Here is a 24390-nt window from a genome sequence, read left to right as displayed (position 1 = left end):
TCCGTTGGCGTGGAATATTTTTGTAAAATTGTGGCGAACGAACTCTTTCGTTCGCCCACTTTAAGTTAGGCCATCTACATTCACATTTCATATTTAGAATTCCTTCGACCGCGCATGCGTGGATATATTGTTTCGCCCATTCATTACATCTTTATCACTTCATCATTCCACACTGCTTCACATCTATTTGTTAATCTTTTATTTTATATCTATATACAATTGTTACAATCAGTAAAGTGAATAAATCTACATAAATATTAAAACCTCAATGGCGATATTGGTGACCCCGACGTGATCTGAACACGCAACCTTCTGATCTCTTAGAAATCATGGATTTTACCGTCATAAAAAGTAACGTTAAGCTCTAATTTCCAATTTGTCACTCATGTCAGTGATCTATATACCATAATTCATGAAAATCTGCCCAGCGGTTTAACTGAAAAAAGGTAACAATCGTTTGATTGTGCATGGAGTATAGTTTGCGATTGAGCCTCGTTAGTTATACATTGTGTTTTTCAGATAGCATGGGTACGGTGACAGTCGTCTTTATGACGTTCATAATACATACTATTATCGTGAATTGCGGCACGTGTAATAAATACTACAATATTTTCCAAAATCGAATTTTTTGAATAATTAAATCAAAAATTAGACCTCAGTAGGTAAAGTTTTAATAAGATCCATCACTAACTACTAAGTTTGTGTTTCACTATTGGAGGTGCCGTTGACCGGCGTTGCAACTTCGCTCGCGGCTTCAGTTTCGTTCGTCTGTCCCGCCGCTGTGGTTACTGGAATTTGTCAAAAATATATATTAGAATGAAAATATTGGAATATCTCAGTTTAATGTTTGCAATTTTTTTATAAAGATGCTTACACACAGTCTACTTTCAGTAGCCTAACTGTAACATATCGAAGCGTAGCCTAGAATACGTTACATTTCGTGCCCTGTAGCATGGTGCGAGTGACAGTTGTCTGACGTACATAATACGTAATATTATAGTGAATCGCGACAACTTTCAATAGTGAAACGAACTGTCACCCGCACCATGCTATAGTGCACGAACTGTATATGTACTAGGTATACCAAATGTTTTATTACAATTTTACAAGTTTGAGTCGAGGGCATGACAAACACAGTTCCGAAAGGAGCTATAAGAGTTAAATTACCTTCACCGGTCGCAGAAGAGGATGCTGAATCAGACTCTGGGGTTTTGGTACTTTCTTTATAAGTGATGCTCCTCTTGGGTGTCACTGGCCAGGTGCTGGAAGTAAAACGCAATTATATGCTGTACTAGCTGACTCGGCAAACGTTGATATTTTGCTTTATAACAATTTTGGGGTGAACCTTGGGGGGACCGAAAATCGGTGGCCGTTTCGGAGGTGTGAAATGCACTGTGACACGAATTATAAATACCTATAGGTACATTTTTCTGAGTTATTATAGGTAGGTATAAAAAAACAATCTTGGGATTAACGATGTGGTAGGTAAGTATTTTAAACAAATCTATACTAATATAATAAAGCTGAAGAGTTTGTTTGTTTGATTGAACACGCTAATCTCAGGAACTACTGGTCCGATTTGAAAAATTCTTTCACTGTTAGATAGCCCTTTTATCGAGGAAGGCTATAGGCTATATATTATCCCCATATTCCGACGGGAACGGGAACCACGCGGGTGAAACCGCGCGACGTCAGCTAGTACTTACATATTGAGTCTCGTTGTTGGCATTGATCTACCCTCTTTCGCTCTGCTTTCCATAATCGATCTGCAAAATATTTATATGACTTTTAACTGATTTATCTAAGGCACATTTTAATTGGTTTCAAATAAATTAGGTAGTTTGTAAAAAAGTTAATTTAAAATGTCATCATCATCAGCCGATGCTTATCCAAATTAGGGTTAAGTAGTTTAAAGAGTCCATCGAGGACAAACAACGTGACACGTAGGTAATTTATAAATTAAAAATATGACTGGGTATCTACTTGATTCTAAATAAAATTGTAAAATGGTGATAAACAATAAATACCCTGGCTGAGTCTGGTGGGCTCTTCTCGGTCAAAGTAACTTTTTATGTTTTCAACTTTTGACTTTCGACTCATGACAACATACCTACCTACTTACTTGAAATATACAATTTATATGTAATATGAATAAAAAAAGCACAAAACCTCAGTAAGGACACGGTGATTGTCGCACTAGGAAGCTTCGCCTCCACAGGGTTAGAGACAATGATAATCTTCTGCGCGTCTATTGGACTCAAGCCTTTGAAAATGTCAGGTCCCCATAGGTAGTACTCGCCTGAGTCCCTTTCGTCGTGGAAATCGTTGGGGTGTTCCTGTAGCACAAGGAAATTACTTTTCAATACTGAATTGTTAAACCAACGAAACTATATACGAGTAGGTATTATGGCGGTATAAATTATAAGAATACCTACAATAAGAAACATAAGCTAAGTTATACTATTGTGTGTATACACAATAGTCGTCGTTATCAACCCATTTTTGGCTCACTGCTGAGCTCGTGTCTCCTCTCAGAATGAGAGGGATTAGGCATTAGTCCACCACGCTGGCCCAATGCGGATTGGCAGACTTCACACACGCATAGAATTATGAAAATTCTCTGGTATGCAGGTTTCCTCACGATGTTTTCCTTCACCGTTTGAGACACGTGATATTTAATTTCTTAAAATGCACACAACTGAAAAGTTGGAGGTGCATGCCCGGTACCGGATTCGAACCCACACCCTCCGGAATCGGACGCAGGGGCCACTGGGCTATCACGGCTGGAATATACACAATAGTATAAGTTAATAATTATTAATAGTACTAGCGGACGCCCGCGACTTCGTCCGCGTAAATTTCGATGTCAACTTTACTACTACCCCTACCCTACCCTACCACTACCCCAACCCTACCCAACCCCTACATCTACCCTACCCCTACCCTACCCTACCACTACCCCAACCCTACCCAACCCCTACATCTACCCTACCCCTACCCTACCCAACAAACCTACTCCTACCCTACCCCTACCTTACCTACACCCTACCCCCATCCTACCCCTACCCCCATCCTACCCTACCCTCCCCGTACCCTATCCCACCCGTACCCCGATCTCACGCCTATCCTACCCCTACCCTATCACTTCCCTAACCTACCCGTACCTCTACCCTATCACTACCCTACCTCTACCCCTACCCTACCACTACCCTAAACCCGGCCCTAAACCTACCCTACCTCTACCCCTACCCTACCACTACCCTAAACCCGGCCCTAAACCTACCCTACCTCTACCCCTTCCCTACCACTACCCTAAACCCGGCCCTAAACCTACCCTACCCCTACACTACCCCTACGCTTCCCTACCCGTACCCTACCCTACCCTGTAACTTCTCTATCTTACTCCTACCCTTAGCAAGATCGGTCCAGTCCTTCGCGAGTGGTGGTATGACCAAGAGAAATAGAGACTTCTATGCTAATATTATAAAGAGGTAAAGTTCGTGTGGTTGTAGGAGGTAATCTCTGGATCTACTGGACCGATTTGGAAAATTGTTTTACCAATAGAAAGCTACGTTATTTGCGAGTGTCATAGGCTATGTTTGATCCCCATATTCACACGGGAACGGGAACTACGTAAATGAAAGCGCCGGGCGTCATATAGCGGAATTTCTGCGTTTTTTAGAAATTTTGTATTATCTCCGAAACTATGTAAGTAATTAACATACTGTAAAGGGCAAATCTTATCTTCATAATATCCTTGTGATTATTAAATAATTTATTTTAATAAGGATTAAAGTTTAGTTGTATAAATAATGACGTAAACCTAAGTATATAAAATTAATAATTTTTAAAACACAAAAGGTACTATATCTGCTAATATATAGAAGATAGATATATGGTGTCGCGGACTTTTTTGTAGAACTTTTAAAGATACATAAAGCCTCCATACATTAATTTCAATTATACACAATAGTTAAGGCAGCGCATGCGAATAAGTCTGTTTAAGAGGATTTTCAGTCCGACCTGTATGACTAAAACTGTGACAACTCGGCTAATATATATGATAGCAATATAAAATATAGCCTATAGCACTCCCCGATAATGTAGCATTCTACTGGTGAAAGAATTTTTAAAATCGGACCAGTAGTTCCGAAGATTACCCCATTTAAAAAATGTGACAAACTTACAAACTTACAAACTTTACCTCTTTATAATATTAGTATAGATAAGTCACTAATTAATCATGTCCACGTGGAACGGTGGCAAAATACTGGCTGCATGGCTGCTTTCCCGCGTTGGACAGTCAGGTCAGGCTGATCCTTTGCGCAAATAATGAGCCAGCCCTTGTCACCAGTCAAGGCAACTAGCCGCTGTGAAACGATTCGGTGAAATATTTTAGCACTGAGATTTAAGCTAATTTGGGATTTTATGAAGTAAAAATTATTTACGTACTCTTGATTTTGGGGTTAGGTAGGTGCCCAAAATCAAGAGTACAAAACACAAGGAGCAGGATTAACGCACAAACAAAAATTTATACTTCTTGTACCTATGAACCTACCTACAGAAGCTTAAAACATATATATATTTTTTTTATAATTAGTGTTTATTTTCCCGAATCTATATTAAAGCGCTAATCTCAAGAACCATTGGTCCGATTTGAAAAATTATTTCAGTGTTAGATAGCCCATTTATCCAGGAAGGCTATAGGCTATATATTATCCCCGTATTCTTCGGGAACGGGAAATACGTGAGTGAAACCGGTCAGCTAGTGTCTCATAAAAATCAATATATTTAAAGGTAATCAAATACCCAATTCATGACCCGTCTGTTGTCCTTCATTGCACGGCGCAGAGCAAGCCGGACGGGCGCTGCGCCTTCGCTGTCTCTGATGAGAGTCAGCAGGCGCATGACGGAGTCGTAGTCCCAGGCCGAGGAGTCCACGTAGCCTGGAGGTGCTTCTTCTATTCTAGCTGTTGTGTAATCATAGTGACGTGAGTACTTTGTGCGCTGTTGCACGGTGCGGGTGACTGTTGCCTTATGACGTTTATTATAGCTTGGCAACTTCGTTCGTAACACTCCCGATAGTCCGCGCGGGCCGGGGGGCGTGTAGCGATGAATGAATAACCCACGTTTGATGCACCTCACTTCCCCGCACGTACGATTTCGCACCCGCGCAGTATTTCCCCCCGTCGCCCGCACATCATGGGAGTGTCATCAGACCTCGGATCGTGGTGATTACCAGTTACCACCCTACCGGCAAAAACGTAAGTACAACCAAGCTATTTAGCGTTCTGGTACGATGTCGTGTAGCAACCGAAAGGCGTGTGGACTTTCATCCTCATCCTAGAAAGTTAGCCTGCTTCCATCATATATAACATCAGAGATTGTAGTCAAGTTGTGCAAACTTCTACTTAAAGAATAAAAAAAAAACTTTCATTAAGTATTTAGTGAATTAATTAAATTTTTTTAATAAAAATGTAACGCGAAAATTTGGGTGTGTGTGTGTGAACGTATGTTTGTTCCTCCTATACGCTGCGGCTACTAAAGCGATTCAGCGGAAATGGAAATGGATTTTACTCTGGATTAACATAGGCACAACATAGGCTACTTTCATTCCGGAAAAATCCATCTTTCCCACGGGATTTGTGAAAAACTAACAAATTTTTTCTAAAAATATAGGTAGGTAGGTACTACCTGTAATTGAATGATGTTAAACAAAATGTACCAGTAATCTTCACAGGTGGCTTCATGAGATCATCGACAAAACGTCTCTTCTGATACTCGACCACGCGGTCCAGCCAGCCTGCACGCCGGACACTGATCGAGCTTAGCACCACCGGTATCAGGAGAGCTGATAATGTCGATTTCTGTAAAAATTGGTAGGTAGGTAGGACGGTGGACGTCCACTGCAGATCATAGACCTTTTGTAGGAACTTCCAAACATCACGATACTGAGCTACCTGAATCCAGCGAATCCCTGCTATTCGCTTGATGTCGTCAGCCCACCTGGTGGGGGTCAACCAACACTGCGCTTTCTAGTGCGGGGTCGCCATTCCAGCAATTTGGGGCCCCAACGTCCATCGGCTCTTCGAACTATGTGCCCGCCCATTGCCACTTCAGCTTCGCAACTCGTTGAGCTCTGTCGGTGACATTGGTTCTTCTGCGGATCTCCTCATTTCTGATTCGATCACGCAGAGATACTCTTAACATACCTCGTTCCATCGCCCGCTGTGTGGCTTAGGTTAGCTATGTGGCTTCGTATTAAGTATGTACGACATCCTGGAAGTCGAGTACCTACGACCTTGGAAGTAGGTATACATATGTATACGAGTAGGTACTGAGCTTTTCTTTCTTCTAAGTTCTAAGAAATTTTCTCAGTCGCATAATTTGAAGAGCACGAGCGGGTTCAGTCTCCCGTCCCGCTCATTATCATTAACATCCCCAGACTAATTAGATAAGGACTTGCCTCGCTAGTTTTTTTTTTTTTACACCTTTTTGTGTATTTGAATGGTGTAAAAAACAGGCAAAAACTTACTATGCTAAATATAAGCTCGTTTCCTTCAGAAAATGACAGACAATTTTTTTCTGAATTTGGGAAAGATTTTAGTCCCTATGTAATCATTCTGATATTTATCGTAAAGCTGTGAAAGATAGAGGCATGACGCTGTAGGCGGCGCTTAAATTAGGCTGACAATGATGCCTACTACTACTTAGATTTTGGAGACGAATAATTGTCATTTTTATATTATATAATCTAGTATTTTATTACGAGTACTTTTTCATACTTACCATAACGTGCATGGTCTCAGGAATCGATTTAGGTAATGTCAGTAATTCATTTTACTTTAAATGGCCGTTAATTACATAGACCATTAACAAAAATAATTATTGCTTTCAACCGACCTAACAATATAAATCTTAGATGATTAGTATGCTTATGCTATTTTTATGCTAGACTAGCGGACTCGCTCAAGCTTCACTTTGACAATATGTGCACTTCTTCCCTATCCCTACCCTATACTACCCCTATCTACCCTACCCCTACCCCACCCTACCTAGGGGTACTGACGGTAAGGGAAGGGTTGCTGTCAAGAAGTTATGTAGAAGACAACCTTCTCCCAACATATCTCAGTTTGGCTGGTTTGGCTAATGAAAGTAGAGATCGCTCGGCAAATTTAAAAAAATCAGGGGCCATTCTCAAATTATAGTGCAAATATTGGAATAGCTTAGTTTGATAATTGTATTTTTGTTTTTGAAGTGAGAACTTCCTATAGGTGACTTTGCGCGTGACGGCGCCACCAAAATAAATTATTAAATATGGTAGGTGCCACTTTGTCTGGCTCTTAATAGGTCCATGGTCTGGCTTTGTCTCACGCATACGGCGCACGGAGCAGGTTTAGGTCAAAGGCCCCGAGACGCACACGTTTTTTTTTTCAATTTGTCGGGTGATTTCAGTGTCTACTTTCAGCCTTAGCCAAACTAACAACAACAACGCAATAACCATGGAGTTTTAACATAGAGGATTCATCAACAAAATTGTCTGTCGTTTTTTGAGCGGGACGCAAATATTCTGTGTCCTTACACTGCAAACAACGCAATACACACACGTGTACTTTTAACAGAAACATCGCGTAGACTATCCACAAACGTTCACATCAATGAAATATCGATTCTATAGAAACAGTTTTTATAAACACGTTAGATCGTGATCAATATGTGATCACTTTTTGACAGAGGGTAAGGTCTAGCGAGGCAGTTTCTAAGGTGATTGATCTGAAGGTTTTAAATAGTCTGTGAGACATACATATAATTATTGACAGTGACACTTAAGGCTCAAAAAGGTTCTACCCCAGAGCTGTAATTATACCATTTATTAAAACGAATTTGACATTTATTAAACTTTTGACATTTAAAACTGGGACGTGTCATTGTCAAATCAAAACTAAAAAGTTCGCGACCGAATTCGAAGTAAATTTACGCAAATAATTAACGAGAGAAACAATTTAATAACAAAGTATCAGACAAACGTGATGCCTCAAAGCGCTATTTACCCATGAATATTATTTTCCAACGTACCAACACAACCGTTACATTGAAAAATAACATTTCTCATGGAAGTTTACCTTGTTGCTTATAAACAAACTTTTTTGTACTAAACACAAAGGCTGCAAAATGTTGAGTTGACTCATCACAGGCTGTAGAGTCGCGGGCGCGGAGTGTTAGCGTTTAAGCGGACTTTATGCTGAGGAAGTTGTTGAGTTGTGTTAAAATGAGCGGCGTGAGCAGAGACGCGCCCGTGGGGGTGCAAGGTCTCCAGAAGCTCAGCTCGTGGATGTGCCCTCGCCTGCAGTTCAATAGATTACGATGGTATTATTTGTGTATTAGAAATTTTTAGAACCACCATAAACTCTTTCCGTAGTTTACTAATCTTTTGGGCTTTGCTGTAAATCTAAAATTTCACATCATAAAGAGAAAGTCTCTTATTGTAGTATTCTTACACACTAACATTGTTTTATGTCATATTTTATGTATTTCTGGGTTTTTATTAAACACAACTAAATATGGCTTATATTTTCAAGTTTAACCTCATCAAAATGTGTTCAGTTTGACGACAGATCTTTCTTCTTCTTCTTTCTTCTGGGCCGTTTCCGCACTTAGCCATGTGTTTGGCCGTTGTGCGTGGGTCCCTCGGTGTAGGTTCCCGCTGGATTTATTCCATCCAGCCGAGCTCTCTCCAGAAGCTTAGCAGGCCGCCCAGGTCGCCGATAGCCTCATGGAGTGTCGCTGAGGAGCCAATGTAGGTTGCTCGTTGTTCCGTTACGCCTCTGCAACTGAGCATAACATGTTGCGGTGTCTCGTCCTCCTCCATGCAGGCTCTGCACAGAGGACTGTCGGTCATACCTAGAATTGAAAGGTGTTTGTTTAGCGGGCAGTGACCTGTTATGAGGCCAACTACTGTTCTCAGCTTGTCTCGTGTGAGGTTCATAAGTTTCTTTGTTATCCTTGGGTTGAGGCCTGAGAGTGCCTCTTTTGTATGTCTACATGTGGTTATGCTGTCCCATAGTTCGGAGTGGGTTCTGATGGTTTGTTAGTGCAACCATGTTTTGTATTCACTGAATGGTCTGGGTACTATTGGTTCGGGCCCTACTACCTTCAGTGTCGTGGCGCGACGCGCCAGTTCATCAGCCGCTTCATTACCTATTGATGACAGATGTTTATCTGTCACTTTTTGTTAACAACAACAATTTTGTAAATAATAATTACCTCTTCATGTTACCTGTACTTTATCAAGGTATAGACTAGAATGGGAACAAGAGCCTACATAGATTTTGCACATATAAAATTTGTAAACTATGAAAAATTATATTATAAATCCCTGATATACATATAAATAAAAATGAAATACAAACTAGGGACTAGGTTTTTAGATTTAATTTTAAGCTGAGATTGTTTGGTTTACTAATTTCAAGTAAAAAAATCCAGGTGACAACAAGCACTAACCAGGGTAGTAAGTATTCTGTAATTCCAAAGTTATTCAAGTAAAACAACATTTTATAAAATGTCATAGTATTATCAATTGCCAAGTGCATCATTCCATTCCATCTCACAAAAGAGTACCAACAGACAAAAAACCAAATGTTGTTAGGTAATTAGGTGGACTTCCCAGTGTTTTTGTAACTAATTGATTATAGTTTGTACTTGTGTATAGTTTGATTAAGTGCTGCTCAAGGTTATTGTATTGTAAGTTTTTGCTTACTTTACTTCTTCTCAACAAAAAATGAATGAATGAAAGTGTGAATTTTTCTTTGATTGATAGTTCAAAGAAAAGAAACAACTACTTATTAAAGAAATATTTAAAATTTTTACATAGTTAGACTATATAAATATTTTTACAATCGTTGCACAGATTTTTACAATAGTTGCACGGACACCTGCAACTTCATGTGGATTTCAGCTTTTCACAAATCCCGCGGGAACCATGGATGTTATTATATCTTATAAAATTTCCTCATCAATCACTCTGTCTATTAAAAAAAACTGCATCAAAATCTGTTGCATAGTTTTAAAGATATAAAATACAAAGGGACATAGAAAGCGACTTGTTTTATACTATTTAGTATTATTAGTTTAAATTCCAGTTTTATGTTGGATGTAATATGGTTCCTAATTCAGGTTGATTTAAATTGGCTAAAGACTGGTCTGATGGACTTATAGAAAAGGGATGCCTGTTCAAGGCTAGAAGGGTGATCAGTCTTTGTTGTCAGTTGTTACCCTATTTTCAGCAAAGAAGTACAGGCTTTAGCATTCTGAATTTAGTATTGAAACTAGTCAAGGATTTGCTTTAGTAAAGTGTATTCCTTTCACTTTACACTTCAATCTTAGATTGCACCATCACTTGACGTCAGGCAAAATGGCAGTCAAGTGCTAAGTTGTCATTGAATACCACGAGAAATATTTAGATGTATTGTATGCACATATAAATATGTGTATACATCACAGCACTTTAGAAAAATCCTTTCAAGTAGTTTATTTAAATTGTTTTATTAACTAATCTATACTATTACAGTAAAGAGATAAAGTTTGTAAGAGATAATCTCTAGATTTACTTAACCAATTTTGAAAATTCTTTTACCAATAGAAAGCTACATTCTTTGTGAGTGACATATTGTATTCCCATATTTCCACAAGAACAACAAATATGTAGATTAATCCACATGGCATCTGCTACTCACAAATGATTTGATGATAATCATATTTAGGTGTTATGAGTTGTTTCATTATCATACATTAAATGTAGATAGCAGATTCATACATGATATTCCAATTATTGATAACATTTAATTCCACTAAAAAGTTTGTTGTTGTCAACCTGAACTGTGGCCAACAAGGTTTAACAGACCTTGTTGGCCTAATTGGCTGAAATGAGGTTAAAAATCTCACTAATATTATAGAGGCGAAAGTTTGTGTGTATGTTTGTTCCTCCTTTACGCTGCTTTAAAGTGATTTGGCTGTTTGTAATGGAAATAGATTTTACTCTGGATTAATACACATCAACCTGCATGTCCTCTCCTATAAAGAGAGAGGTCTGGCCCTGCAGTGGACCATTAAAAGACTGATAGTGATTAAAGAAGTAAGATAAGGGTAGGGTAATGTAGCTCAACATAAGCCTTCATTTCATGCAACTAATGGTCTAACTTCATTTTATAAATTACCTACTTGGGCCAGAAGGTTCTCCTTGCAACATCAATGTTTGCGCTTTATTTCTTTGTTCTTAGATTTTTCTGCACTGGGTCTGTACATGTTGAAAGCATTCCTTGATATCGGGTGGATCAGCTGTTTGTTTCATCAACTATCTAATAAAAATATCTCATTTAAATCTACCTATATCTGTCTTTGTTATCTACTAATATTAACAAGAAATACTAATATTATAAAGAGGTAAAGTTTTTGGGGATTGTATGTATTGTTATGTATTGTAGGGAATAATATCAGGATCTACTGAACCAATTTAAAAATTATTTTACCACTATACAAAAAGCAACATTATTTGTGAGTGTCATATATTATCCCGGTATTTTCACAGGAGCTGAAACTACGCGAATGAAACCGCGAGGCGTCGGCTTGTATATAATATCTAGTAATTGACCAAATAAGTATTATTCGGACACGTTTTATGTTCTTTAGTACATGGCATGACTCACTATGCTGTTGGTATGTAATATAATGCTATCATGACATGTAATTTGCTGTGCTATTGTTTTGTGTGTTATTATCTTACTAGCGGACGCCCGCGACTGTGCTGACATAGAAACTATGACCCATGACATTGTGATTTGATTTTTTGAAATTTTAAATCATACAAACTTAATACATAATATTGATAATGCACCATATCTATGAAGGGATGGATACTTGCAATTTAATCTTCATTTTATTTCAATAGTCAGAGTATCTGTTAAGATATACAACGTCAACTGTGTGGTTGTCTTTAATAGTTTACTAGCTGACACCTGCGACTTTTAACGTCCTCAGACCTCCTTAATGTAGCCCTCTCGCAAAACTCGCTCTTAGTGAAAACTAAGAACGAGTTTTGCATCTAAAATCTGAGCTATCTTCCTGCTTTATTTCAACATTCAATTTTTCCACGAGTTTTCGTGATGATTTAGTGACCTTTCGCTTACATAATAGGTACATATAGTTAGAAAAAGGAGGTTATTTCAAGTGTAACTACATGCTTATGACTGAGCTGGAAATATTACAGCTACCAGGCGAGCGTGCTGGTGCTGACATACTTCACGTACATGACGTACCACCTGACGCGCAAGCCCATCTCCGTGGTGAAGAGCGTGCTGCACCAGAACTGCAGCGGGCTGACGCCGCCGCCCGGCGTGCGCCCCGCCGACGACCAGTGGTGCAACTGGGCGCCCTTCGGTGAGTAGATGACGTGCGTCACGCACATTCACCACCTGACGCGCAAGCCCATCTCCGTGGTGAAGAGCGTGCTGCACCAGAACTGCAGCGGGCTGACGCCGCCGCCCGGCGTGCGCCCCGCCGACGACCAGTGGTGCAACTGGGCGCCCTTCAGTGAGTATAGCTGACGTGCGTCGCGCACATTCACCACCTGACGCGCAAGCCCATCTCCGTGGTGAAGAGCGTGCTGCACCAGAACTGCAGCGGGCTGACGCCGCCGCCCGGCGTGCGCCCCGCCGACGACCAGTGGTGCAACTGGGCGCCCTTCGGTGAGTAGATGACGTGCGTCACGCACATTCACCACCTGACGCGCAAGCCCATCTCCGTGGTGAAGAGCGTGCTGCACCAGAACTGCAGCGGGCTGACGCCGCCGCCCGGCGTGCGCCCCGCCGACGACCAGTGGTGCAACTGGGCGCCCTTCAGTGAGTATAGCTGACGTGCGTCGCGCACATTCACCACCTGACGCGCAAGCCCATCTCCGTGGTGAAGAGCGTGCTGCACCAGAACTGCAGCGGGCTGACGCCGCCGCCCGGCGTGCGCCCCGCCGACGACCAGTGGTGCAACTGGGCGCCCTTCGGTGAGTAGATGACGTGCGTCACGCACATTCACCACCTGACGCGCAAGCCCATCTCCGTGGTGAAGAGCGTGCTGCACCAGAACTGCAGCGGGCTGACGCCGCCGCCCGGCGTGCGCCCCGCCGACGACCAGTGGTGCAACTGGGCGCCCTTCAGTGAGTATAGCTGACGTGCGTCGCGCACATTCACCACCTGACGCGCAAGCCCATCTCCGTGGTGAAGAGCGTGCTGCACCAGAACTGCAGCGGGCTGACGCCGCCGCCCGGCGTGCGCCCCGCCGACGACCAGTGGTGCAACTGGTCGCCCTTCAGTGAGTATAGCTGACGTGCGTCACGCACATTCACCACCTGACGCGCAAGCCCATCTCCGTGGTGAAGAGCGTGCTGCACCAGAACTGCAGCGGGCTGACGCCGCCGCCCGGCGTGCGCCCCGCCGACGACCAGTGGTGCAACTGGGCGCCTTTCAGTGAGTATAGCTGACGTGCGTCGCGCACATTCACCACCTGACGCGCAAGCCCATCTCCGTGGTGAAGAGCGTGCTGCACCAGAACTGCAGCGGGCTGACGCCGCCGCCCGGCGTGCGCCCCGCCGACGACCAGTGGTGCAACTGGGCGCCTTTCAGTGAGTATAGCTGACGTGCGTCGCGCACATTCACCACCTGACGCGCAAGCCCATCTCCGTGGTGAAGAGCGTGCTGCAGCAGAACTGCCGCTACGGGCCAGCCAGAGCTGTAACGATGTTACTGTGGTGTGTACTTGGACTTCCTCATGTAACATCTGTTTACCACTATGTCCTGTTTACAAAAGGCATACGTCCTGCAGTGGTCGCCCATCGGCTGATATGATGATGATGATGAAGATACCACTATGTATGGACTACAGAACGGATACACGGAACGAACTATAGCCACATAGCTGCATAAAATTCAGTAAATTTTACCAAAACATCGTGACTATTGAAAAGAGTAGGATTTCGAGCGTGGCGTGCAAATCGCTGTGCTGACGCTGAGGTCACGAGTGTTCGTCACGCGTACCTTACCTACCGGTTGTTCATACAGAGTACAGACGTAGAAACGAGTAGGTATATATATATAAAATATGAATATGAATATGCCTTATCACCATGCGCTCTTCAGTGTAACAAATAACATGCAATCATTACTAATTACATTAATTAAAAATTACAAACTTTATAATAGGTCAAGTGTAAATGTATCTCGTTTTGCCGTATCGTTTATTTGTCATATCAATGGAAAAAAAAATGTTGTCGAGAAATAAATATAGAATAGGTAGAAGCTCTGCAGGCTAATTCACTAACATTCACGTATGTTAGTTGACAGATACGAAATTGAAATTCTAAGTGACAAATGTCATCCAGTGCCTATTGACAACCCTTCGTGAATATCATACAGTAGATAGATGACATTTCTTAATTGATTTGATGTTTATTTTAATGGGTTGTTAATAAAAACCAAATTAATGAATAGGCCAGCAGGTCAGTTTACATAAGCCATATAATACCTACATACGTGTGAACTATATTCGAGCATATTGTTTGATGATTTTGCGAAATAATTGTAATTATAGAATCCTGATCGTTACGTTACATCTAGGGTTTAATAGTGATTCTAATTTCTATACTAAGAACATTCATCAATATCAGTTTAAACCAGATTTTCCCAAACATTTTTTTCTTATAGAGTGGGTATATGCAGTAGTGAAGCTATGGTATTGCGCAGACTTGCATGAATACAAATACACAATACATCATGAGAAGTGCTCAACGGAGTGTTAAAGCTAATTACAGTGTTGTTGCAGACACGAGCGACGCCAACACACTGCTGGGCACGCTGGACTCCGCCTTCCTCTTCTCGTACGCGGGCGCCATGTTTGTTTCCGGTAAACTTCCTTTTTTTCTTCTAACTGTAGGTTAGAAATACCCTTATACGTTTGCTTTTCATACCAGTTAAAACGTGGGTATCATCTAGTGAAGAGTAAAAAAATGTTTTCTAGGTTTAGGTGTACTCTTCTATAACAAGATTCCCAAGACTGTGATGGACCTGCCAATGCATAGCTTTAAACAATGTGTTAAAAGACATTTACTTAGTCGAGGTTACTACACTATTGATGAGATAAAGGTGCTTTGAAGCCATTGGATCAGCTTCCACCTTCACACAGGAAGTAAAACTATGAGAAATTCTAATGTTGTTATCAATTGTAAATTATAATACTGTATGATTTTTTTAAAAGAGCAACTTGTCGGTTCTTATCAGCAGAAACTGCCTTCCGAACCGGTGGTAGAACCTTTACAAATAGTCAAACTTTTCAAAATTGCTTGTAAACTGAGCCTACTTGATATAAATTATTTTTGAATTTTGAAAGAGTGAATAGGCACCTTCTAATGCAAGTGCAAGCCAATTTCACCACAGGCTACATCTTCACATACCACCACTGTTTGATGGATTTTAAAATATTGAGCCATTAAACTCGTCTCAGTTTTAGGGTGACAAGATATGGATAGTTTATTTCACGAATTTACTAATATTACTTTTTACATAGTCTTAATAATGTATGAACTTGTCCAGGCATGATAGCGGAGCGCGTGGACCTGCGCTACTTCCTGTCGCTGGGCATGCTGAGCTCGGCCGTCTTCTGCTACCTGTTCGGTCTGGGGCGCACGCTCAACGTGCATGACATATCGTTCTACCTGCTCGTGCAGGTAACGTCCTATATACAGAGAGATAAAAAAGTCTTTTTTTTTTTTAATTTTTAAAAGGAGACATTGCTTTGTTTCTTGCCTTCTCTTTTCGCAAGAATCTGCTTTCCGGACCGGTAATAATTACTACCCTATGTACTTTTCAAAGAGCTTTAATAAAATTGTACTATAAAAAAAATATATATACGGTGGAGTTGGAGCCTTTTTTTTTGAAGTCGGTTAAAAAATATTTGATATTTACGAGAAATAAATAAGTACCAAAAACTGGATTGGAGCGATAGATAGTAGCAGAAAACGAAACACCATTTAATTTTTTTATCTTTGTGCGTTAACATCTGGATTCATTGAATTTCATAAATATCTATATAAAAAAGTATATAACGTGCGGCAGGCGGGCGCGGGGGTGGCGCAGACCACGGGCTGGCCCGGCACGGTCGCCATCGTCGGCAAGTGGTTCGGGAACGCCAAGAAGGGACTCATATTCGGCCTCTGGAACTCTCACACCTCACTGGGCAACATCTTGGGTAAGTGCTGCTATGTGTTCAGATCAATAGCACAGCAGTGAATAGAAGTGAAAATTGCGTTAACAAAATGTTGTGGTGATGATATCACAATTTACCAAATTTTACTCGCATTTCCACCAACTTTTAATTTGGTATTATTGACAGTTTGCAGACTGAATAGCTTGTCTTGGGAGACATAAAAAGACACATTCCGATTGTTCCAAAAATTAACTGACATCTCCTGAATAATCTATTATTACTATTAGTATATTTTGACGTGAAAAGGTTCAGAGGTAAATCACCTTTGGTACAGACAAAATCTTTTTTACCACTGCTTATCCCACTTCTGATTGAGATTTTCTCTGCTTAAAATAAACAACTACATCACAGTAATTGGAACAAAGTACTGATTAAAACTCATATAATGAACCCAAGGCACTCTGATGGCGGCGGAGTACGTGGAGAGCGACTGGGCGCTGTCGTTCGTGTACCCCGCGCTGGTGATGGGCGCGATGGGCTTCGTCGTGTTCCTGTTCCTGGCGCCCGACCCGCGCCACGTGGGGCTCAACGTCGACAGGTGCTCTGTGAGTACCACATCTGGAGCGCTAGGGCTCCACACTCATTGATTCTCAGGCTCCAGAATCGAGTGCATCTCGACTTGACCTAATGTTAGTCTTGAAGGCCAAGTTCGATACATTCACATCGAACTTTTGATACACAGTTTTGGTTAATGTAAAAGTGTGTGATGGAGTACGGAACCCGCTAGCTCAACGCGGACTCCACCACGCCAAAAGGCTCCTAAAACCAGCTACTGGCACAGACTACGTCGGACGCACGAGTACCCGCACCTGTATAATATAAGCCGAGCTCTTTTTTAAAGCCAAATACTCGAGAAACTAATATAATTTTACCTGGTATAAGCGAAGTTGATCACTTTTTAGCTCTAAAATGTATCTGAAATTACTGATTGAGTTGGAATTTTCAGCCCAGCAGACAAACGCACAGGTCTGACTCAGAGGAGGAGCCGAGCCAGGTCATCGTCGGAGATCAGGTGAGTGGCATGCCGTGCGAGTGAGCGTTACATGTCAATAACAATTAAAGGGATAGGCCGGTTAATATTAACCCAGAAATACTAGCAAGATTCACAGTAATTTGTATAGAGTTAAAAATTAAACGAGTTTTAAATAAGTTATAACAAACAAAATTTCATTTGACCACACCTTATGCAGTTAAATATATTGGTAAACAGTAAATGTCAAGAGTTGTATTTAGGTATATATTTTCTAATGACAAATTAGTAAAAGAATAATATAATTTAATTAATTAAAAAAGCGAAAAGTCAACTATGAAATTTGGCACGTCCGTTAAGAGCGGATTTTGCGAGAGGGCCGGATTAAAGAGGTCTCAGGGCGCACGAAGTCGCGGACGTCTGCCAGTTTAATATATTTCATAATTTTACTGTCAATATTTTATTATTGCTACTAACACAAAATTACAGATATGAGGGTTCCAAATTTGAGAAACTGTTGATTGAAATAGGCCCCATATGGTTAGATATTTCTTGCACATTTCTGACATCTACATAAATATTGCTATGGAAAATGTATTGGGTATCATATTTGGCACACATTTCTGACTGTAGTATGTAGCCTAACCTAACGTAGAAGTAGCACAGCGCTTGCAACCACCGTAGCGTACCGGTACGAAAGCGTACTGGTACGACAGTGTATTTGAATAACAGCATGTTTGCAGGCGGCGAGTCTGCGCCCCTCGCGACACTCCGCCAACTCAGCACCGGTAAGTGACCATACTTATATTTGCGATGGTCTTCGAGTGATGAAACAACCAGAGACGTCTGAGTAAAATCGATCATAGATCACCTAATTTTATAGCTCAAATTTGTTTGTACAATTTACTAACCAGTAAAAAGTTGTGTGTTCCCGTGCCCCTAGATGAATACAAGCAGAAAATACGTTGCAGATTGCAGAAGTTCACAATAAATAACCTACAAAATATTCGAAATAAAAGTAAAATATGCAACGGAAATATCTTTTAAGGATCTCAAAGATCTTGTCATTATGAGCCTTAATTTATTTAGCCTTCTAAGATTTTTATGTCTTATTTATATTACTCTAGGCGGTATACCGTTTTAACACCCGGAAACCATCACTGCTTGCGAAGTGTGCTACAACACAAGTCACACCATTCACCACTAACAGAAGCGATTGTGACATTGCAATACGTCACACATCCCTAGCTGATAATTTGATGATGTCGCGTTAGGTTTACGTGATGTCAACTCTATTCGGTTGTTTGTTTAATACGCAGTCGGTTAGTTACTATTAAATGTATAATTAAATATTACAGTTGATATGAACTTAATAATAGGTATTACCTACACCCTATGCCTCTTGATTCCCCGATGGCCTCATTCTCACGCATGTTTTCATGTTGGGCCATCAGTCTAGACTCTAGACTCTACACCAGATCATTGACATTCAATAGTGATCGTAATATGAGTCAACCATTACCACCGGTACAACCTGCATCAGAGCAGCATCTAAGCTCCAATTTCAATGGAGGGAGACCTGAATAGACTACTATAATATGCTGACACTGATACTCAGTACCAGGAGGACAGCGCGACGGAGGCGACGGCGCTGCTGGGGCGGCGCGCCAGCGCGGGCGGCGGCGCGGTGTCGCTAACGCGCGCGCTCGCCATCCCCGGCGTGGTGGACTTCTCGCTGTCGCTGTTCTTCGCCAAGCTGGTCAGCTACACCTTCCTCTACTGGCTGCCGCTCTACATCAACTCGTCCAGTGAGTACATCAACTGTGTGTAAATGTTATAGTTTTTCAATCTGAGACCTGACATCAGTAGGTACACCCGCTAATATGATTCGTACATATCTGTCGACGGGTCGATCAACAGAGCCATGAAGCTCAGTGACGAATGGCGCGTGTGTCCGCAGCGCACCTCACGCCGAAGCAGTCGGGCGAGCTGAGCACGGCGTTCGACGTGGGCGGCGTGGTGGGCGCGGCGCTGGCGGGGCTGCTGGCCGACTACGCCAGCTGCCCAGCGCTGGTCTGCGCCGGCTTCTACGCGCTGTGTGCGCCCGTCGTGAGTACAATGCCTAGCGATATTTTATTGCGATTTCTATATTTCGACATGACGACAACTCTGTCGTGCTAGGTTCTCAACAGAGAGGTCTTTGGCGATTCCCACCATGGGCCACTAGATTTTTTTTTTCATTGGTTCAGGTCTAGTCTGGTTGTAGGTATCCCACCCGCGACGACGTACTGTCAAGCAACTTAGCGTTTTGAAACGATTTGTAGAAACCGTTAAAGGTATAGGTTGAATAAACTTTCAACTTGGAATAAAAAAAGCTAGGGCCTGACTACCGCCATGGACTATCTAATATTTGTTATTCATTATCATCACAATTAGCCGTCACACGTCCTCTGAAGGGCATAGGCCTTGCGATAAAGACTTCACACTACTGTTTAGCCGTCTGTAGTCTATGGCTCAAACGAACTGTTTGATGTCGTCGGCTAACCTACGAGTAGTGGGGGGTCGGCTAACACCAGCCTTAGAACTGCAAAGTTTTCAAGATCCTTTGATTTTAGCAACCGAGTGGTCCGCTCATTGTCTCTTCAGCTACGCGACCCGTTGTACTGTGGGTAACTCCGCGAACTTCTGATTTGATTCCTAAGTGAAATCTCTAGGTGTAGCTTCGCTCCGCATTGTTCAATGTAAAAGAAACTTGGAGTGCGTTTATTCGGCAGTTGCTGGCGTACCAGACGTGGGGCGCGGCGTCGTACGCGCTCAACGTGTCGCTGCTGGTGCTGGCCGGCACGCTGGTCAACGGGCCCTACGCGCTCATCACCACGGCCGTCAGCGCGGAGCTCGGTGAGGACTCTGTTGATGCCCTACTTTTACTATGTGAAAGAGAAAAAGACAAAATATACTCATTTATTAACCAAAACACACAAGAAAGAAAAGAAAGACAACTCTGAACAAAAAAGGCAAAATGCGCGTTTGATACATGAGTTGTCATTCCAGCATTGCGACACTTCTGTGGTGCTGTGTATCCACGAACTGATAATGATTAACCGGATAACGTTCACAATATAGTGTACGAGTATTATACGCGTAACATCAAATTATTCAGTTACTTTACTACAGTTTTTGTGTGAAACTTTACACCTATAATAATTTTCTGTATTTGTTCCTGGAAAAACTACCTACAAAGATTGATGGGTTTGTCATACATCATTATTCAAGAATTTATTTCAAAAAAGCCTTTGACTAAGTGAATCGTATTTGCTTTTAGTTAGATTAACCTAGCCGAGAATACATGGTAGTATATGAATGCGGCGAGGTTAAATACGAGCTTTACTGATCTCATTCGGATTGAATCTTACTATAGTGTACACAATAGTATGAATCCGTCTGGAGTTCGACAAGGGTTTCATTTGTGTCCACATTTATTTTTAACTTATAATAATGATTTTATATACAATCTTACTATCGGATTGATGCTATTGATTGATGTGTTGTGTTTCAGGCACACACAGTAGCCTTGCCGGCGATGGCAGGGCACTGGCGACCGTCACGGCTATCATAGACGGCACGGGCAGTATAGGTAGGTAATCTGCACGTGACTGACATTATTTACAAATTGTTGGTTTTTGGAAAACTGCCGACTCCCTCAGCAAGATGTACACTAAGAACAGACATGATAGGTGCTTATGTCGTTCGCAGGCGCGGCCGTGGGGCCCATGCTGGCGGGCGTGGTGTCGGGGCGCGCGGGCAGCTGGTGCTACGTGTTCTACATGCTCATCGCCTGCGACGTGCTGGCGCTGCTGCTGCTGCTGCGGTGAGCGTGGACTCAGGGACTGCGGCTGTTGTGTTCTTTGCCGTCACTTGCAGCACGTCTATCTGCATTTGTCTTTCAAAATTGATATCTCCTAAAGCCAATTCAATGATATTGAAGCCTTCTTGTTCTTCTTGGAATAGCGGTTCTGTATCACGTCAATCGTCTATCTATTGTGGTCGCCACTAACTAGATTTCTCCTTCTTGAACCCTTTGTCTCAGCACATTTCCTTTGGCTTTATGCCTTTCGTTTCGACTCTTACTTCTGTCACCGCCTGGATATCCAGTTGAAATATCAGACTACTATTATTGTTGCTGTCTTATTCCCATAGTGGTTTTCTTAAAAAGTCTACCATCTGCTTTAATTGTGTAGCACTGCTATCTTTGCCTTGTCTAACTCTAGCAGTATCTCCAGTACTCCTTTTAGTTTTCCTCTCCTTCAAAAACACAAAGCTCTCCATTATACCTCAAGATTTTACTTTCTTTAGAACACTAGCATAGTCTCACTCCATTATCTAAAATGAGAAGAGGTTTGTTTCATTTTTGATTCATTATATACTCGGAGTTTTACCTCTACCACGCGATGGACCCGGCACCCGCACGGTGAATCCATGGAATGCTAAGATATTCGTCTCCCCTCTCTGAGAAATAATAATAATTAATTTCCAGGGTGGCGTCGTCCGAGGTGTCCCGGATACGGCAGGAGCGGCGGCTCGCCTCGCCGCGCGTCGTGCGCATCGAGTGACGGACGGACTGTGCCACTGCGTATATTGTGTATATATGTACTGTACTGAAACTATCAACATATGACGCAGGTGTAGAGTGATTTGATGTCGGTTCAACGATTACAATCGGCTAGTCAATTTAGGGAAAATTTCAAACGGACGCTTTTAGAGGTGTATTAAAAAAGGATTTTAAAAATATGCTGACGTAACAAGAATCTTAATAAGTCTGTTGTTAATAACACATCAGTCGATTGTTTAATATTATAAACAAAGGAGTTGGGTTTTCCAAAATGCATATAATAGCATTTTTGATTATACAGATTGAATCCAAGACAAAATATATGATTTACATACACACATGTTCTGTGCATATGCCCATAGGGGTAAGCACAGAACACGTCCTTTCTCTAGCTACAATCCTTGCATATCAATTCCTCTTTCCATCCACATCCTTCCATACAATTTCGTCGTTAGAGTACTCTGTATCTTCTGTGCGCGCCGCGACAGGTTTCTTGAAGACTAAATAACATATTGTGACCAATAGCGTCGCACCGCATATATCGCTCTCCGTCTTGCGTTGCGATAGGACAAGAGAGATATGTCTTCATCTCTTCACGAGATGTGTGGCGCGCTTTGTAGGCCTACAGTCCTTGCCTTTCCCCTTTAAATATTTCCATTCACCCTCGCCTTGTAAATTTTTTTAGTCTGCCTCATTAATCCTATCTACGTGCCCAAATTATCGAAGCATACCTTTCTCGATTGTAATAACTACATCTTTTGTATACCACAAAGTTCTCATATTAAGACTATTTATTACTTTCTCATTCAGTCCATTCATGCTCCACAATATGTTAAATGTCAAAAATATGACTACATGGGATTTTCTCGATTCGATTTTAAAAACAATTCGAGAAAATCTGATTTTCTTCATCATTCATTTCTTACTATCGAATTTCTTACGACAACAATTAGTCCGATGAATCAAGTCTCGTAAGTTTAGTCTGTGTAATCGACAAATCACGTTCTTCCGAATTATATTGCCATAGTTTGTAGTATTTTCTTCTGTGCGATCGATACACGCCGATAAACTGAAATTTAAACGTTCAGTTTGGATCGTGCTGCTTTGCAAGAACCAGCTCATGACTGAGGGCCCCGTAGGAGTTCGATACTAGTCAGGCTTAATATCACTTTAGAGTTTTAGCCGTGATTCATAATCAATTTCATTCATAATAGTTCAGTAAAAACTATGAATATCAGTTTATCAGAATGTATTTTTATTTATTTTTAATAATTTTCTCATATTGAAACTTGTGTAAATAAAAGTATAATAGTTTGAAACTGAAACTTGGTATACATACAACTTAGATAATCTGAAACATTGCCATGAGATGAATATATTAACATTCCATGGATCGTCAGGTGCCGAGTGAAGTGGATATTTGAAAAATTACATTTCAGTATCTTCATTTTAATTAAAACAAGCGACATGAAAGGAATTTTGAGACTTTGAGATTTATTAATTGACTTCAAAAAAAGGATCTCAATTCGACGCGTATGTTTTTTTTAATGTTTGTTACCTCATAACTACGCCATTTCTTAACTGATTTTGAAAATTTCTTTGAATCCTAAAATTTTATGATTTAAACAGTTTAAGCATCACTGTATTGGCACCGTCTTCAAAGTGATCAGAAGGTGGCACGTACGATGTTATTTTTCGCTATTTAGTTTTGTGATTTTGAAGTTGGTTTAATTTTTTTGTTAAAGATTTTATTTAACTACAACATTCAATTAGGAGATGTATGTTAATCTTTATAGTCCGTTAACGAAATACATTGCTGCAACAAGTGAATTTCCATCAGTAATTCAATATGTTCCAAGAAGCCTTTTCCAAAATGATCACTCTCATTGGCGAATCGGCAACTATATAAATTGGTAATTTTTCTGGGGCTCGTCCAATGAATTTGCCATAGGCTGCAGATGGTCGAGTGACGCCATTGCTCCGTACATTCGATAGACTAAACTACAAAACATGAAGTGTGACATTATCGTTGTGACTACGAATTCGCGCAATTCCTTTTAAATGTAAGGCATTTAAAAGTGTGAATGTTTATATTCTTTTTTGTAACATAATTTAAGTATTATATTTATCTAAATCATATGAATAAAAGTATTATGAATGATAATAACAAGATGTTCATTTCTTCATTGTTCAACGCTTATCGTTACGTGTATTTAAAGACCATCGTAACGTCGGTACCAGTCCCGCATCGCACCGCAACATACCGAATCATAAAGTTATCCCCAAACAAATAGTCGTCAGTCGCTGTTACTCACTGCGCAGGTCTATTAGCCCGTATATTATATTACCAGCTGACGCCGCGTGGTTGCCGTTCCCGTAGAAATACGGGGATAATATATAGCCTATAGCCTTCCTCGGTAAATGGACTATCTAACACTGAAAGAATTATTCAAATCGGACCAGTAGTTGCTGATTAACACGTTCAATCAAACAAACAAACTATTCATCT

General features: G+C 41.2%; 2 protein-coding genes across 4 annotated transcripts; one reads left to right on the top strand and one right to left on the bottom strand.

Annotated features, from left to right (window-relative positions):
• Window positions 1-431: 431 nt before the first annotated feature.
• On the bottom strand, window positions 432-6986 carry LOC112049650 (uncharacterized). Of its 3 annotated transcripts, none has more exons than XM_052883074.1 (7): window positions 6790-6986; window positions 5726-5867; window positions 4822-4970; window positions 2170-2336; window positions 1707-1766; window positions 1168-1262; window positions 432-788 (listed from the first exon to the last, which is right to left on the bottom strand). In XM_052883074.1, the coding sequence occupies exons 1-7, from the start codon at window positions 6799-6801 to the stop codon at window positions 694-696; spliced, it is 720 nt and encodes a 239-aa protein (XP_052739034.1). In that variant the 5' UTR covers window positions 6802-6986; the 3' UTR covers window positions 432-693. The 3 variants fall into 3 exon arrangements, with proteins under 3 accessions (XP_052739034.1, XP_052739033.1, XP_052739035.1); XM_052883073.1 differs by having other exon boundaries at window positions 434-788; window positions 4810-4970; window positions 6790-6984; XM_052883075.1 differs by lacking the exons at window positions 5726-5867; window positions 6790-6986 and adding an exon at window positions 6213-6402 and having other exon boundaries at window positions 627-788; window positions 4810-4970.
• Window positions 6987-7916: 930 nt separating this feature from the next.
• On the top strand, window positions 7917-24051 carry LOC112049632 (glucose-6-phosphate exchanger SLC37A2). The gene is made up of 14 exons (XM_052882780.1): window positions 7917-8367; window positions 12263-12432; window positions 14863-14943; window positions 15630-15763; window positions 16152-16284; window positions 16699-16847; window positions 17249-17314; window positions 18016-18060; window positions 18891-19080; window positions 19233-19381; window positions 20047-20170; window positions 20829-20906; window positions 21026-21140; window positions 21807-24051. The coding sequence occupies exons 1-14, from the start codon at window positions 8240-8242 to the stop codon at window positions 21880-21882; spliced, it is 1638 nt and encodes a 545-aa protein (XP_052738740.1). The 5' UTR covers window positions 7917-8239; the 3' UTR covers window positions 21883-24051.
• Window positions 24052-24390: the final 339 nt, after the last annotated feature.

The sequence above is a fragment of the Bicyclus anynana genome, chromosome 8 (genome assembly GCF_947172395.1).
Source record: "Bicyclus anynana chromosome 8, ilBicAnyn1.1, whole genome shotgun sequence".
Taxonomy (NCBI): domain Eukaryota; kingdom Metazoa; phylum Arthropoda; class Insecta; order Lepidoptera; family Nymphalidae; genus Bicyclus; species Bicyclus anynana.
This window is presented reverse-complemented; position numbering and strand designations above follow the sequence as displayed.

Coding starts and splice junctions, on each gene's coding strand:
- LOC112049650 (XM_052883073.1), bottom strand. Junction 1,767..2,169: donor ATCACCGTGTCCTTACTGAG/GTTTTGTGCTTT, acceptor AATATTTTGCAG/ATCGATTATGGAAAGCAGAG. Junction 789..1,167: donor CTCTTCTGCGACCGGTGAAG/GTAATTTAACTC, acceptor GACAAATTCCAG/TAACCACAGCGGCGGGACAG.
- LOC112049632 (XM_052882780.1), top strand. CDS start 8,240: ATGCTGAGGAAGTTGTTGAGTTGTGTTAAAATGAGCGGCGTGAGCAGA. Junction 16,848..17,248: donor TCAACGTCGACAGGTGCTCT/GTGAGTACCACA, acceptor TGGAATTTTCAG/CCCAGCAGACAAACGCACAG. Junction 21,141..21,806: donor GCGCTGCTGCTGCTGCTGCG/GTGAGCGTGGAC, acceptor ATTAATTTCCAG/GGTGGCGTCGTCCGAGGTGT.